We start from the raw sequence: 17,734 nt of genomic DNA, 5'->3' as shown, positions 1-17,734 counted from the left end.
TTTCAGGCTCAGCACAACTATGGCCGGGAAGCTGAAGTTGATGTGCACGCCTTCCAGGGATGAGGCAGTGATGGGATATTCAGGGCACACAGGTAAGAACAATCCCAGAGGGCACAGGTGATACCCCTGGACTACAAGACTTTACCCTTGTTAGGGCACCCCCAGCAGGACATACATTCATCAGGTAGGAGCTGGCCAAGGCCTCCATTGTGGCATCCCGCAAAGAAACCTTTCCCTCTAGGGTTCCCCGTTCAGTCTAAACAACTGATTTGCATCTTTGGTTTAGGGGAACTGTCAGCAGGCAAGTCAGTTCAGGGTAGTCACTGACACAGGTTCCTCCTCTTCACAAGCATGGATGACATCCCTAAGGTGTTCTGTGCGAGATGTTCGGAGCTGGGTCACCCTTGCTGTCCCATAGTCGCAGCTCGGTAAGGTGTGATCTTGGGTTCAGGATTCAGTGTGGTTTCAAAATTGGCCTTAGGGTATGACTGTGGGCTCCTCACAGGCAGAGAGACCCACCATCCATACTGTCACTGAGTTTCTCCAATTCAGTGTGGTACCCTGGGACTAGGGACACAGTGCTGACACAATGCTAACCTTGCTTTTGCTGAGTCTGCAAGTAATCAACCACTTTGATTCATTTGGGCTCATTGTCTTCTTACCCGCCAAATCAATGAATATATGACAAGCCAAAATAACAACTGCACTGGTGATCCTTGTGGCCCCGTTAGCCACCATAGGGCTGCTTAGGGACTGCCTGAGCTGTTGACACACTGTGATATTGAGTTGTGTGGTGTTGACTGACTGGAATAGACTGATTCTTCATGGCATCACACACATCAAACAAGTTTTCAGCACATAGTACTGACATAGGGTTGGCCTTGTCACACCTCGGTTATTTACAAATCAGCTTCAGAATCAATGCCATGTCTGATGCCAGCTACACTGCTATTTAACTTACATATTTACATGAAATCACTTGCTGAAGTCAAATGCATTTAAAAAGGTAGACTGATATTCCTACTTGAAATTCCAAAGCAGTTATCACATACTAGAGATGTAGTTGTAAAGAAAAATGGAATGAAAATATTTGAAATTTTAAAGGGATTAAGGAAAGATAACTAGTAAATTTATCTGCAATGTAATGCCTGCATCTTGTTATTTAATTTATTCTTCATAGCAAGTATTTAGTGTAAATATTCTAATTTCACTTTAAAAATGGGGAAACTGTCCCACAGGACGTAAGTATCTTGCCCACCATCTCAAGGCCAGTGTGTAAGAGGCAGGATGGAATCCCATGGCTATGTCATGCCATCACGTGTAAGGAGACAGTGTAGGTAGGGTCCAAGTAATTTTGCTTCAGCAAGTTGCCCCTAGTTGCTTTCCCCTTTCTTCTACCTAGGCCCTAGTTCTTTCATCCAGCTCGATAGCCTGGGGAATTCTCACATATTTTGTGGAAAATAGGATATCCTAACAAAGGATGCAGATAAAGAGATACATAGGGGAAGGAATAGAAGGAAGGGGCAGGGGGCTTCCATGGCCTCTACGGGCATGCCACTCTCCATGTGTTCCACTAGGCAAGAAGCTCTCTGAACCCTGTCCTTTTGGGTTTTGATGGAGGTTTTCATCATATAGGCATGACTGACTAAACTGTTGGCCCGCCATTGGTAATCAACTTAACCTTCAGCCCCTCTCCCTGTCCTGAAGGTTGGGGATGTGGCTGAAAAGTCCCAACCCTCTAATCCCCCATCCTAGAGCTACCTAGGAGCTGCCAGCAAATGGTCAACTCACTAGCATACAAAAAGATATCACTATGTGGAGATTCCAAAACCTGTAGGAGTTGTATGACAGTAAGCAGGGTCCAGGACCAAATATATATATATTCACAATATCACACATGTGCATACCAGCTCAATCAGAATGCAGCGTTGCAAAAATGATACTATATTTTATTCAGACAGAGTCGCATTCACCCAGGCTGGAGCTGCAGTGGCGTGAACATGACTGCCTACGTCCTCGACCTCCTAGGCTCAAGGGATCCTCCCACCTCAGCCTCCAGAGTAGCTGAGACTACACCTACATACATATGTGCATATATTCATACATTCATTCATCTGTTTTTGTAGAGAGGGGGTTTTGCCATGTTGCCCAAACACGTCTCAATCTCCCAAGCTCAGGCAATCTTCCTGCCTCAGCATCCCAATGTGCTTGGATTACAGGAATGAGCCACTGCACCCGGCCAAAATGTTCAATACTGTCTAATATGTGAGAATAAATGAACAACAGGTGTGTGATACTTCTTTGGAGAAAACTGGAAAACTTTATTGAGATTTTTAAAAGTCAAGTATCTCGGATAAATCCTGTTTGCATTCTTTCGGTTGTCTTTGTTTAAAGCTGTGGTTTCCCTTCCCCTGCGATAGAAACATAACAGGCAGGAACATTACCAGCAGAACTCTATTCAGATGAAATTAAAGGCATGCAAAGGACACCAAAGGTTTAGTTTTATACAATGGACTAAAACCAGAATCCGAAGAGTCTCCCTGTGGCTAATATTCAACTAGACCTCTGTGGAGACTTTGAGGATACACTTCCAAACATATACATTAGCAACATTTTTAAAACACACCCTGCTTTTTGTGCTAGAAGGAAACCAAAAGACAGTCTGAGGACAGATCACATTAAATCAGGTGAATCTATTAGAAGGGGCTTAAAGTAGATGGCAAACAATGTGTAGAGTTTTACTGAAAATACAACAGAACACACAAAAAAAAAACCCTAAGAAACAGAAGGAATTTGTGAAAAAATTCCTCCAGAAAAAAATGCGTAATTTAATGTTTTGGCTTGACAGTATGGTCTGAATGTCCAATAGGTTCCTGCAGACAGTCTGAAAGCTATCTTTTGAGAAAACTGTTAATGTCACATTAGGAAATACATAAGCAAAATGAATAGAAAGGCAGTATTGCATTTGTTTTTTCTCTATTGTGAAGAAGTGCTATGATATTGCTTTGAGCTAGTTGACCCTTCTTTGTTCTTTTTTAACATACACTAACCATTTGCATCCAGTTTTCACCTATAGTCCTCATGTCAATATGAATAATGACACTTTTTTCACTGGAAAGTATTCCCATTTGTATAATTAATTAAATGGTCATATAAGTTTTAACGTATCACGATCATGATTGATATTAAAATGTGAAAGAGTTATACATCATAACCAGTGTGGGGAAAAAAAAAAAAAAAAAATGGAGAGGGAAATGAAAACGGAGAGTAAGACATCTGGAAAAGCTAAACATTTGCCTCTAAAAGTAACTGTTTTTCAGGGACAACTAGCAAATTTCACAAGTTCATGCACAGTCTTTGTGGTGTTCAGATATTCAGGTATTGCAGGGATATATTAAATAATGTAGGCATCCCTAGCGTGTCAACCATTTCATCCATACTCTGAAAATACTGTGTTTAAGAATGTATTCACTTTCAATTATGCCCTACATTCAATATCTGGTCTTGTTCATATTCCGTGTTGTGCTTTTTCCATTTTCTTCAAGATTGCTTCATCTGCTGGATGCTGTCTTCCTAGCTATTTCTCAAAAGAATGATCTATTAAATGTATTACTTTTCGATTAGTTTTCCCTTTGTTAATGATTCATACCTTTCATTTACTGCCTGTTTCCCTTTCCCTTAAGTTTATTCTGTGACTCTTTTATTTTTTATGTCTCAGTATTATTTTCTTGTATCATGTAATTTGTTATCTATTTTAATAAGATATGCATTTAACGGTATGACTGTCCTAAGAATACAACTGAGGCTTGTTCAGTAGGCTCCTGGAAATCGTCTACACACTATCTATTAATGTAAATAGTCTAATGGAGTGGTTCACCAGTGTGGAGTAAATCATTTAGATAATTTCTCCCCTAAAAATGCAGTGCACCCTTTAAATTCAGAAGTTCTTCTAATTAAGTCAGCAATTTGAAAAATGTGTAAAAGATACTTATGTGGACTACTCAGGACTTAGTACGTTATAGTCTTTGAACTTTAAATCATATCATCTGATGACTCAAGGCAGAAACCTGTAATATATAACCTCTGATATGGTTAGAGGTTACCGTATGTGTCTTCAATCTAATTACACACAGTAGCTCATGAAGACTGACAGAAGGGTAGGGAGCATGCGTAGCACAGGCATCTTCCAACCACTTTGAGCATCACTGACCTACATGCAGGCTCCCTACTTCATGGGCCACAAAACCTTGACTGTCTCTTTCTATTTTATTATTCAGTCATTCAAGGCTTCACTGTGGGAAGACTTTAAAATACAATCAATCATTGGGTCCAGCGAGGGAGGTGGTTCACACCTGTAATCCCAGCATTTTGGGAGGCCGAGGCAGGTGGATCACTTGAGGTCAGGAGTTCGAGCCCAGATTGGCCAACATGATGAAACCCTGTTTCTACTAAAAATACAAAAAATTGTTGGGCATGGTGGCATGCACCTGTAATCCCAAATACACGTGAGGCTGAGGTATGAGAATCGCTTAAACCCGGGAGGCAGAGGTCACAGGGAACCAAGATCGGACCACTGCACTCCATCCTGGGCGGCCGAGGGAGACCTCGTCCGAAACAACACAACACAAAACAAAACAAAACAAAACAAAAGCAAAAATAAAAATAAAACAATCATTAAGAGTCTGAGAGAATTCAGGATTTGACAAAATTCAAGAACACTCATGAAGGTCTCCTTACGGAAAAACAAACATCAAGCAGAGTGCCCGCTTGTTTTCTTAGAAGCAATGAAATCTCAACTCAGATATTACAATTGGACTGAAGCTGATCGTTATGATACACAAATCATGAAAATCCGAGTATCTTTGCATTCTCTCCAACAGAACCAGAGCATGTAGAAATCAGCACTGAAGTGGACTTTAATCTATCTGATGTGCATTCACTACTTTCAATAAAAGCAAAAATGGGTGTAGGATTTATGTGATTTATCCAGAAGCTCACAAATTATGTTAAGAGCTGGTACGAGAATCTCCTTCAGGGATCAGCATATTTCATACAAAGTGGTATTACAAGTGCATTATGTTTTTGTGAAAAGCAGAAATCACAAAATAATCTGCAAATTGTTAGCTGTTGGTTATACTCAGAAGTAAGAAAATGCTTTGCTATTTGATGATTCAATATGGCTTTGACCCAATTTGTGTCTGTATCTGACAGTGTTTCAGTTTTGCAGTCAGGCTTCTAGGGTCTGAATTACCTTCCAAAGAAAGTCTGCATTTGAACTCTATTTTTAAAGGGGCAGTAAGATTCTCTCCTTTTATTATCAAAAGTATAATATTATGGAATACAGACAGCACATAATTTTGAATCTTAATGGGTAACATACCTCCTTCTGGCATTTTAAATTGCTCTGATTTTGGCAGAATCTTCCCCTGGACTTCAGGACCATCTCCGCATTCATTTCCAGTCTTTGACTGAGACAGCTTCTGGAGATCAGCTTCCAGGTCGGGCACTGAAAAATACCAAGGATGTCGACTGGAGCAGCCAAACGGGAATGATAAATAAGGAACTGATCCTTTTCTTTTCCTCGGTGTTATGCAGTAAAAGCCTATAAGCTACTGTGGTAATAAATGTGAAGCAAAGATGTCCCACGTTTGTTTTCCTCTATTATGATACCTTATCTTAAATGACAATCTGAGGATAAGTCTCAGCACACCTACATTTCCCATACTTTACCATTGTGTATTATAAACACACAGCTACCTAGGAAAACCGAAGACGGCCTCATGGATAGCATTTTAATCATAACTTAAATGTAATTTTCTGAAGGATTAGATCAATGTATTGGTGAGCCTATGACAAATCTTATGGTCCTGACACTCATCCCCTGTTGAGGTATCTTGAAAATGTTGGGGTTAAACTTTATTAAAGTAATTCTTAGATCCAAAGGCCCCTATATGTGACTTTCCATACATGAATGTCATTAAGAAAAAAAGTACGAAATATAACAGCAAAACCACTGTCTTCCAGTGGGAGTACGGGTACTGAAGTGCAAAGAAATTAATGAGCATTGTTGACAGTCATATTCTGGAAACCCCTTAACAGGGAATTGCTAAAATAATCCATGGTCCAAATTCTGTCTCTGATTAGTTTGAAAATGCTATCCGTTGAGAAAACAATTTCTGTTTCATGATAATCTTATCGTACTTGGGGTTTTCTAATTATAAAAATATTGAAACAACTTTTCAAAGCCCCCTCCATATCCTACTAATAAAGTTACCTGTGCGCCAACATCCTGAGTTATCCACCTTTTACCAAACACACTGTCAAAAATATACATCAAAGGAAACAGTGGCTGTCATTCATTGACTTCTTTTCTGGAGTTGCTATCCTGCTTCACTGAACTGCGTTTTGTCCTGAGCCAATATCGAAGTACCTTATAGTACAGACACATTTGAGTATTAAGCATTTTTGAGCAAAATCATTCACATTTTCTAAAATAGATGGTAGGAAGAATGCATACCTTGGAACAAAATACGAATTCCTTCTCCATGAGTCAAGTTTTCTTGCTAAGTCTCTATCTCTGAGCCTCAGTTTTCTTATTTATTTATTTTTATGTTTTGAGACGGAGTCTCGCTGTGTCACCAAGGCTGGAGTGCAGTGGTGTGATCTCGGCTCACTGCAACCTCTGCCACACGGGCTCAAGAAATTCTCCTGCCTTAGCCTACTTAGTAGCTGAGATTGCAGGTGTGTGCCACCACGCCCAACGAGTTCGTATATTTTTAGTAGAGACAGGATTTCACCATATTGGCCACGGTGGTCTCGAACTCCTGACCTCAAGTGATCCGCCCACCTCGGCCTCCCAAAGTGCAGGGATAACAGGGGTGAGGCACCACGCCCGGCCTCCGTTTTCTTATTTATAAAATGAGGCTAAGATTCCTTTGCAAATGGGCTTTATTTGGGGTGTTATATGGTAGGGTGACTTGGCACTCCACATGCTATCAAAGGGTGCTTACAACACTGTGAACACCATGGCTGAGAAGATCTCACTGCAACATCCTAAGACTATCACGTTAAACTGGTGAAATAATGTACATTTTTATACAACCAATTAAATGGTTTCATCTGATTTAGGAAGGACTATATTTTCAAGCATACAAAATGCATCTCAAAGAAAAGAGAAGATTCATCATATCCAGGGACTGCAGGAAGCTGCAAACTATACCCATCACACTTCCAGCCTCTTGCAAAACTCTCAGCAAATGTTTGAGATCCTTTCCTGTTGTTTTCCTTCCTCCTGTTACTGGTCATGGCATAAGGCATCATGCACACACAGGCCTCCTCCCCCCATAGACATTCTTTCTTTCCCTTCCCAGCACCTTGAATCTCAGCTGCACCCTGATCTTCTTCTCTCTTCTGACCAGGTGTATGATCCTGACTTTCAGTTGGTGGTCCTTCTTGTTGAGGCTCTGGCACTCTGGGCTCCTGGGACAAGGGCAGGGGCATGGTGTGTGCATGGGCAGATAAAAAATTCTTCTTATCAATGCATGTCAATAATATGAATATACAGATTACACAGATACTTCTGATCATATGCATGTTTAAAGACATGCTCCAACACTATCCCAAAACTATTCCACATACTTATTCTTCATTAAGTTACTCTTCCCATAGAGAGGTTACTCTGAGACCATTACCCTCAATGGCGTTGGAAGCCATTTTAATTCATGTGGGGTTGAATGGGTGTAATGTGCTATGAATAAGCACGAGGAGGAAATCACCAGTCAAATCGAGGAACACAAGTTCACACATCCAGGCGAAAACAGTGTATAGTCCTCTTGGGTTACTCTTTCCTTCACGAGATGCCATGATCATTTTTTATCAACATGGGAGACCTTTATCAGTGTATCTATACTAGTTCAACAATAACTACCACACACACACACAAAACTTCTGCTATTGGAAAAAATCGAATGTTCAGTTACTCACAGGCATAGGCCCAACCAGCTGAGCAAGTCGTAAACATCGTCTTGGTCTATATCTTCTTCCTCGCCAACTCATATTTCAGTCTGCAAACAGAACAGTGTGCACTTTGCCGAGGCTGAGGGGGATGGATCACCTGAGGTCAGGAGTTCGAAGCCAGCTTGGCCAAAATGGTGAAACCCCGTCTCTACTAAAAATACAAAAACTTAGCCGGGTGTGGTGGTGAGTGCCTTAATCCCAGCTAGTCGGGAGGTTGAGGCAGGAGAACCGCTTGAACCCGGGGGCGAATGCTGCAGCCAGCCGAGATCGCGCCATTGCACTCCAGCCTGGGCAACAAGAGCAAAACTCCGTCTCAAAAAAACCAAACCAAACCAAACCAAACCAAACCAAAAACCAGAATATCGTGACTGGAAAAATGCATGTGAGTGGATACTACATTTGAGCACTTCCATGGCCAACTGCTAACTTGCAATTTTTAAAAATTTGGTAAGACATGGAAAAGTAAGTCAGAGGGCATGTATAAGTGCGTATGCCTTCTGAATCGAATACTTGCACAGCCACTTATGTTCGTCAAGCTAGCTGAGCAATGCCTTAGGGCTTATGGCAAGAGACGCACGGTATTTCCAATGAGGTTTGGTTTCACAATTGGACTCTCCATCGCGAGACATTTAGGAAAATACAGCTTGAGAATTAAAATTAAAGTGCCCATGGCTTTTGTCACACACCCTTTGCTAGGCCCATTTCCCCCCTAAAATCGAGTTTTGTTGGAATGCGTAGCCCCTCCCACCCATTCGAACTTCCAAGATGGAGCTGAGAAGTTGCCACATAGCACTGGGCAGTCCTCACCGGGCGGGCACCTCTGCGGTTCATTATATAAACCTTGGGGTGGCGGTCACCAGTCCGCGGTGTTCCCAATTTCCAGGCCCCTTCCTTACCGCCCACGACATTCCAGGCCTGATGCCCCTTGAGGAGTCTGGAATTTGTCCTCTGTTGGAAGTTCTAGGCGTTTCTGGGACTGGAATACCACCAACAGCACCCCAGCATCGCCCCAGCTTCACCTAACCCCCGTCCCACTCTGAGGCCCTGCTTCTTCCTTCGTTCTGACCCCGACAAGACAAGAAGGCCATAGCTGCGGGGCCGCACGAGAAGGACGACGACATCAAGCCCCTTCTCACTCGGAGTCACCAATCATGTGCCCCGACCCTCTGGAAGCCCGCTGGCTCCTCCGCACTCTCACTCACGCTTCAACTCCTAGTTGGAGCGGCCTGTGGACCTACTGGCTGCGTCTCAGCAGGGGAGAAAGAATCCAGACCTCCGGGACCCGAGCTGCAGGATCACAGCTCCCCGGCGTTCACCATACGGGCGAAGGGCCAATGGGAAAACGCCCAATGAATATGCGCACTAAGGAGGCACCAAAGGAGCATGCGCAGTGAGGTCCCCTCCTGCCTTAAGAGATGCACTGCCCTTCCTTATCTCCCCATGCCCTGTCCTCTGCTCCTTCCAAGGTCCCCACTAAGGACTTTGGAATCCATCCTCTCTGTATGGTATTTTTTATGCCTCTGAGACTGAAATACTGCAAATAATGTCACCCTTCAACTCATTCCATGTTCATCTGACCCTCCTCCCCACTATGCCCTTACTTCCTCCCCTGCCCAGGACCCCACAACAGCAAGGCCATGGTGATGTCGCTGCCTTTTAGTAGAAGGATGAGGATCTATATGAGGCCATGGACCGAGTGGTCCAACCTACGGGAAGCCCTTCTGCTTTCCCTCCACTCACTGACGCTTCAACTTCTGGGAGGACTGCTCTGCTGACCTACCAGCTGTGTCATAGTTGGCAAGAAAGAAGTCATGATGTTTCCTTCCACAGCTCTGCAGGATAGAAGATAGACAGCAAGTCACATGGGCAGCAGGAACTTGCTTAGCAAGGGGCATGCCCACTGAGTCTGCCACTTGCAGGGTCGACCATGGTTTTCCTGCTGTTCTCGTACCCGCATCCACAGGATGTTTGTAGTGGAAAGAAGGGCACTTGAGAGAGCATTTGTTTTTCTTTGACCAAACAATCTCATGCATCGAGAAACGTTGGGAACACACAGTCCTATGTCACCCATAATGGAGGATGTGTCTCAGAAAAGCCTGTTGTGAAAGAAATAAACTATTTTTATATCTTTATTTATCAATGCTTTTTTTTTTTTCTCAGACAGCGTGTGGCTTTCTCTCCCAGGCTGGACGGCAGTGAGATGACAATACCTCACTGAAGTCTGGATCTCTTGGGCTCAAATAATCCTCGTGCTGAAGCCTCTCAAATGGATGGTACTACAGGTGCGAACACCACACCTGAGCAATTAATTTATTTTTTAGAACATTGTCTCAGTCTGATGCCACACTGGTCTTGAAGTTTTGGGCTCAAGCGATCATCCCACCTTGACCAATTTTTACACATGCTTTGATTAATCACTTTTTTCCTCTGGTTCTCAGTTTTCTGCCATGCTTCTAATGAATGGAATTGAATAAACTCTTCTGCAGACTAAATATATTTACACATGCTTAATTTTTTGGGGGGGGGGGTGTGTGTTATTGCACATTTAAATCTCTGGGCTAGTGACTAATTTGCCTGAATATACCTGTAGGCCATTCAGATCGTGTATTTTGATTCAGAAATATACATACATATTGATGACAGGATCTAGGCGCAGTCTACTGTGACATGATGCAAAGCAGTGGTGACTAACTGGATCATATACTGTACCCTCCAAATATCAGCTAAATAGCCTGTTCATAAGATAGGGCTGACATTATTTGCATAATGCTGTAAGGGAGAGCACTACCTCGACAGAGGCACTAGCGTGTCAGACGTCGAAGGGATTTCAGTATATTTATTCTGATTTTGAAATCTGGTGTAAAGTGGGTCTTTTAAAGTGGGGGATTGTTTGGTTAGAGTTAGGTAGGAATCATAATGATGTAGGATTGGTGGAGCCAAGAAGACAAAAATTTTTAGGCAACGGTTCAATGAGTTTTGGGATTGAAAAATGTCATTTGACACTTTTGACTGAAGAGTTGGTGAATCTTTCAGGCAGTTGCTGAAATGAACAGCAAAGTTCTTTGCAACTTTTATTTTCCTAGGCAACAGATTGCTGTATTAGTCAAGTTATGTTGATGAAGCCAGTGGAGTATAAGCTCTCCTTAATGTAGACAGCAAGCTGTGCGCATGATTCCTGTTCTTATTACTTTTGTGTTCTTTGGCAGTTTAATGTGGGAAATATTATATGGAAGGGAAGGATAGGAGCGGGGCCCTGACCAGAATGCAGCCTTTTATAAATAAGATATATTGCTGCAATGACACCTATATATTTCATGCAGCTGGCCTTCTTTTAGGGCAATACCTTGAGTTGGAAAAGAAAGGTGGCTCAATCTCTCTCTGTCTCTCTCTCAAAAGCAACTTGAGTAGCAATCGTGGTGCTTTAAATATTTTTTTCAAAAAAGCGAGAGCAGTTATAATCACGATCTCTTATTTAAGTTACCTTTTACATTTTTTATTCTTTCTTGGCATGGACACTATCATTATTAAATTTTACTTTCTTTTTTCCTTATTAAGTCCAGTTTTTAATATAGTGCACTCGGAAGTGCTCAAAGAATGGGAGATAGTGATTTCTGGACTCAGACTTTTTGTGAGCAACTATGGCTGGATGGTAGTGTTTCACGTTGTACTAGTTAGGGATCTGTAGAAGGACAGAACTAATAGGATAGATGTATATATGAAGTAGGGTTTATTAAGGAGTATTGGCTCACGCGATGACAAGGTGAAGTCCCACAATAGGCCATCGGCAAGCTGAGGAGCAAGGAAGGCAGTCCGAGTTCCAAAACCTCAAAAGTGTTGAAGCCAACATTGCAGCCTTTAGTCTGTGGCCAAAGGCCCGAGAGCCCCTGGCAGATCACTGGTGTGAGTTCAAGAGTCCAAAAGCTGAAGAACCTGGAGTCTGTTGTTCGAGAGCAGGAGGCATGCAGCACCGGAGATAGTTGGCGGCCAGAAGACTCAGCAAGTCTAGTTTTCCATGTTCTACTGCCTGATTTATTCTAGTGGCGCTGGCAATTGATTAGATGGTGCCCACCCGGACTGAGGGTGGGTCTACCTCTCCCAGTCCACTGACTCAAATGTTAATCTCCTTTGACAACACACTCTCAGACACACCCAGGAACAATACTTTGCATCCTTCGATCCAATCAAGTTGACACTTAATATTAACCATCACATGCAGACCTGGACTTTAATGATTCCTGAGTGGCCTCACTCCAGCCTCACAGAGCAGGCTTGAATTTCTTGCCAAGTTTGAACTTCCCGCTGCCATTCCTGTGGGCCATAACTCCGGACCTGCTGGATGAGTTCAAAGGATCATATTAGGATTGCGATTGGGAAAGTTGTGAAGGAGCCCTTGTGACAAACAGGAAGCAGCAGAAAGTATGAAAGACATGGTAGAGACAAGAAGAGTTGCCTGATACAGGACCCTACAGCAACTCTCTAGCTGTTAAGGGAGGAAGCAGAGCTGGGACCAACACAACCAGTCTACCTGTGAGGGGCTCAATTTCCCACATGACCAGAGCTTCCCATCCTCCATGCACGGGAATCTGTGACCAAGCTTAGATTTCCACAGGGTGGTGGGTGGGTGGGACAAAGTCTACAGATTCCGAGCAGCTGGCAAGTTTCAGGGTACCAGAGTAAACACTGTCACCTGAGCTCAGATTGCTTGGTGGTTGAGGTCAAATTATTTACTACCTACCACGTTCAGTGTAGCTCTCCCACTTGCCTCCTAAAATGGGAGCACAGTAGGGGAATGGAGGTCCCTGTGCATTCACAGGGAGGTCCCCGCGAATGCAGGCAATGCATGGCATTCACTTATGCTGCAGCCCAAGCAAAGCCTCCACATGATATCGAGAGGACAAGAAGTCACATGTACTGTCTGTCCCTTTTGCCTGTGAGTTCTCATCTCTCCAAGTAAGACTACACCTGTGCAAAACAGACACTGATATCTGCAGATGAAACACCTATTTCATCAGTAATTCTATATTTTGTAGTAGCCTTTGTGGCCCATATCAAAGATGGCATTTTTATCTAAAAACACTGAATTGCAAAGGAGGTGGACAAAATTGGGTTCTCATGTATGTTTGCATATATTCTATAGCAACATTTATCAACCATTGGGGATGTTCTCTGAAAAAGCTGTAATCCTTTCTAAACTGGTTTTTAATCCATGGTGGATCATAAGAATAATGTTGTCAGCCACAAACGGCATTTTAAAGAACAGAGATAAAATAAATTACTAAATAGCATTCGCTGCACATAGAACATACAAATACACTGCACATCCCCATGCACATACATATATTTACTTGCCTAGTCGACTATATGTAAACTGTGTATTTCTCACACAGGGTCATAAGAGAGTTTGAACGTCACTACTTTAGCGGTTATCAGACAAAATGTTTACAGGCCATTTCTATAGCCATCTGTGAAGATGATGGATCAAGACGTGCTCAGAATAAGTTCACTGTTGTCTGTAGCTTTCTACATAATGCTTGAAATGGCACTCAGTGATGTTTAAATTGCTCAGTTTTACTGTGGGCATTTGACCCTCAGCAAACTCACTTGTGAACTCATGAGCTGGTGAGAAGGAAGGCTGATGAGTTGTGGGGCTTTACTTCCTACCATGTCTTTCTGCAGCTGCAGGGTGTGTTCATGTGTGTGCTTCTGCACTCGTCTGATGGTGCTTTGTTTGATAGGTTCCCTTTTATTTCCCCCTTTATCATTGACTGTGTCTTATGGTTCCTATTATGCACTTCATTCGCATCCAGTGACAGCGACATCTGTGGTATTCAGTGTTGATCCAATTTACACAAATTTTAAAAATATTTTCAAGCATGAATAGTTTTTCTTACCTTAAGTACTCCTTAAGTACTTCAAGGAGTCAAATACAATTCAATATTAGTAGTTGATGTTCGATCATACTGAGCTATAATCCCGGAAAATTGCTGATCATACTAGTTGTTGTTATGCCTGAGCTTTTATGTCACCATAACGCTTAGATAAATGACACAATGACCAACACACGGAAAGAAGGATTCTGAAATATTGACATCTTTTATTTCCAAACTTTATAAGTTCAGGGGTACATGTGTAGGATGTGCAGGCTTCTTACACGGGTAAATGTGTGCCACGGTGATTTACTGCACACATCATCACATCACCCTGGTATTAAGCCCAGCATCCATGAGCTACTCTTCCTGACCCTCTCCCTCCTCCCACCCCCACACTTCAGTAGGCCCAGTGTGTGATGCTTCTCCCATGTGTCCATGTGTTTTCATCATTTAGCTCCCACTTATAAGTGAGAACATCCGGTATTTGGTTTTCTGTTCCTGCATTAGTTTGCTGAGGATAATGGCTGCCACCACCATCCATGTCCCTGCCAAGGACATGATCTCATTCTTTTTATGGCTGCATGGTATTCCATGGTGTATGTGTACCACATTTTCTTGATTCGGTTTATCATTGATGGGATGGACATCTCAAATATCACAAAGACACGTAGTACTTGCTGTGGGAAATATCGCACTGTGGTGGGGCAGACAGACAAACAGAAGAGCAGTTGAAGTGCAAAGGAGAAACACAGGGAAGGAACCTGAGGAATAAAAGACAATTAATGTAGTGGCCATGAGACAGGAGAAAACAACATAATGTTTTAAAAAGAAAATCTTTCTCCATTGCCTTTGCCACTTTTCTGAAAATCAACTTATTAGGTTTGTGAGTCTATTGCTGGCTCTGTTTTGATCTGTAGATTTTTCCCCAATACCACACTGTCTTGAATACTGGAGAAGTAACACAATTGCCATATGGGGCTGGATGATTAAGCATCATAATCAATAACTTCATGCAATGCTTCCTAACTCAAGGCAGCGCCCTCACCTCAGCTGAGGATCCCATGCCTCCCACCTTCTTAGGGGCATCGCTCCTGAACTGATCACTCTTCTCTCCTGAACCATCAATGGCTCCCTCTATATTGGATCAATCCCCAAGCCAAGGGAGAAGTCACCTTCTTCCAATGCACTGACAACATAATCAATCGATAAATATAATAGAATTAATGTGAATCTTGACATCATGTAGGGTGAATTCCCCAAAGTTAAACTTCAGAATTGTTTTGAATATTCTGATTCATTTTCCTTTGTAGATAATTTTGAAAATGGACTCCAGTGAAGTGTGTTGCACAAGTTCAGGCAGTTTTCCTTTGCAGGGCAGGAGTTTAATGTGTTCGTAGCTACGGAAGGACGTGGGGTTAGAGGGTGAGTTTTCCCGTAGCTTGGGGAATGATCCAATGTAGAGGGAGCAGTTGATGGTTCAGGAGAGAGGAGTGATCACTGTAGGAGCAAAGCCCGTGACAAGGTGGGAGGCATGGTATACTGACCTGAGGTGAGGCGGCTGGCTCCAGTTAGGAGTATTGTATGCAGGAGGGCAGCAGAGAATGTCCATGAATCACTGAAGGTGAGGGCGGCCTTGGGGGTTCCTGACACACTGTCAGCAACTGTGTGATTCACCAGCAGGACCCCGACTCACTACAATATGGTGAAACTTTCTTTGAGTAAAGGAAGAGCGAAGGGGTAGAGACGATGAAGCTGTCGCTCCTGGGAGACTATGCATTCCCCATAGTATGAAGCAATAGCCGAGCTGTTGTCTATTATGAAAAATACATGTCCTCACAGCATTTAACAATAATCTCTCCAACTGGAAGAGAACTGGCTCACCGGATCCCTCAACCACTGTTCTGTGCAGGATAATGTATGGAGGAAAAGTGCAGCCTGGTGCTGACTTTAATTTTCGTTTTCTCCTGCAGGCAGGTAGAGACAGGACACAATTGTTGCCAATGAACTTTCAGTAGGCCAAAAATCCTGAACGTTTGAATTGCTCTTTCCTCTAAGTGGGAGGGAAAAAAAATCAGTTTCCTGGGTTAAAGCAAAGCCTTAGATAAAACTTAAGCCTTAGATAAAGGAAAAAAGTGAGAGAAAAAAAAGGCCACATGCAGAGGCTCACACCTGTAATCCCAGTATTTTGAGAGGCTGAGGGAGGAGAATCATTTGAAGCCAGGAGCTCAAGACCAGCATGGGCAACATAGTGAGACCCCTGTTCTACACAATTTTTAAAACTAGCTGGGCACCATGGCACGTGTCTGTAGTCCCATCTACTCAGGAAGGTAACACAGGAGGATTGCTTGAGCCTAGGAGTCCTAGTTTGTGGTGCACTCTAAGTCCTCCAGGGTATTCCAGCCTGGACGACAGAGAGAAACCCTGTCTCAAAAAGGGAGTGGGGTGTGTGAAGACACATTCCAGCCTTGTCTTCAGCTGGACTGCCACTGCTGCAGCCTCCTCCCAACATTTGAGGCAGGATCTCTCTCGGCCATGGTACTCTTAACTCTGTGAATGTTGAGTTCAGTGCTAGGGGTTTGACGCAAATTACAATGAGATTAAAACAAAAACAAAAACGGGTACAGTTGTAAAATGTTTTTGTGTCTTGTGGCTATTACATCTGGATGTGTGATATTGACAGAAAGGGTCCAGCAGTTTGACTACTTAATGCAGTTGCCGCAAGCAAGGAATTCGTCTTTTCTACACTTCTCACTGGATAAAGGATAGAGACAAAAGGGACGGATGTTATGTAAACTGACTTTTTAATGTTTACGAATTCAGGATTTCATCCTGTCCATTTCTTAAATATGATGAATCTTTTCACTAGTTTATATAATAATGTGATTTTCTGAAGATGTTTTGTCCCTTCTGCTTACAACCTTTCCAGAAAAAAAAGGTCTGGAGGATGACATGGGATGATTAAAGAGATAAAAACTTTTCATCACAGAATACTACATGGTGATTCTGTAAGAGTGGAGAAAACAGAAAACCTGGCACATGAGGAGAGGCAAGGGAGGGAAGGAAGACATCGGTTGTCTCTGTTTTTCAAAACTATTCCTGCAAACTCTCCACTTTTCCTCAAGAAATACTTCCCATGAGGGCTTTCCAAGCCACTGTGAGCCAACGTTAAAACCACACTGATTGGCGAGCCAGTGATTACCTTACAGGTATTCAGGGAAATCAGCTACCAGTCGAGAGGTATAAATGTGCAATAACACAACCTTAAAGAAAACGCACAGGTGTGAATTGATTGAGTCTATAGCATGTATAAAAAGCATGTATAAAAACTGGCAGACATGGAAGGATCACTTGAGGCCATGTGTTTGAAAGCAGCCTGAGCAACACAGTGACGCCCCGCATCTAAAAAAAAAAAAAATAATTAAATACATTAGGCAGGCGTGGTGGTGGCCACCTGCAGTCCCAGCTACAGGGGAGGTTGCAGTGTGAGGAGGATTGCTTGAGCCCAAGAGATGGAGGCTGCAGTGAGGCATCGTCATGCCACTGCCCTCCACCCTGGACAACAGAAAAACATCCTGAGAAAACAGCTTGTGTAAATATAGACATAAAATTCTTTATTTCTGCCACAAAGGTCTTTCTGAGGCACACCCTCCACTGAGGGTGACACGGGACTCTCTGTTCTCAGTGTTTCTGGATGCATGAGAATGGTTGGGCAAGAGGCAAAAAAAATTTTAAAAATCTCTCACGTCCCTTTCTTCCTACTAAAAACAACCTGGGACAAGGGTGTGGGGATAGCAGGAAAACCCTGGCCGGCCCTGTACGTGCCTGACTCAGTGTGCATGCCCCTCGCT

The 17,734-nt window shown here is 42.9% G+C and overlaps 1 protein-coding gene across 2 annotated transcripts; it reads right to left on the bottom strand.

The window, feature by feature from the left end:
• Positions 1-2,268: 2,268 nt before the first annotated feature.
• Positions 2,269-9,342, bottom strand: LOC117090683 (X antigen family member 5). Of its 2 annotated transcripts, none has more exons than XM_033223188.1 (5): positions 9,255-9,342; positions 7,984-8,063; positions 7,374-7,479; positions 5,381-5,506; positions 2,269-2,411 (listed from the first exon to the last, which is right to left on the bottom strand). In XM_033223188.1, exons 2-5 carry the CDS (start codon positions 8,053-8,055, stop codon positions 2,389-2,391), a joined length of 327 nt encoding a protein of 108 aa, XP_033079079.1. In that variant the 5' UTR covers positions 8,056-8,063; positions 9,255-9,342; the 3' UTR covers positions 2,269-2,388. The 2 variants fall into 2 exon arrangements, with proteins under 2 accessions (XP_033079079.1, XP_033079069.1); XM_033223178.1 differs by having other exon boundaries at positions 9,219-9,335.
• Positions 9,343-17,734: the final 8,392 nt, after the last annotated feature.

The sequence above is a fragment of the Trachypithecus francoisi genome, unplaced genomic scaffold (assembly GCF_009764315.1).
Source record: "Trachypithecus francoisi isolate TF-2019V2 unplaced genomic scaffold, Tfra_2.0 Contig01074, whole genome shotgun sequence".
Lineage (NCBI taxonomy): Eukaryota > Metazoa > Chordata > Mammalia > Primates > Cercopithecidae > Trachypithecus > Trachypithecus francoisi.
The sequence above is the reverse complement of the archived record's forward strand: the minus strand, read 5'-3'. Positions and strand labels throughout refer to the sequence as shown.

Coding starts and splice junctions, on each gene's coding strand:
- LOC117090683 (XM_033223188.1), bottom strand. CDS start 8,055: ATGAGTTGGCGAGGAAGAAGATATAGACCAAGACGATGTTTACGACTT. Junction 7,480..7,983: donor AGCTGGTTGGGCCTATGCCT/GTGAGTAACTGA, acceptor CCCTTGTCCCAG/GAGCCCAGAGTGCCAGAGCC. Junction 2,412..5,380: donor ATTTAAAATGCCAGAAGGAG/GTATGTTACCCA, acceptor TTTCTATCGCAG/GGGAAGGGAAACCACAGCTT.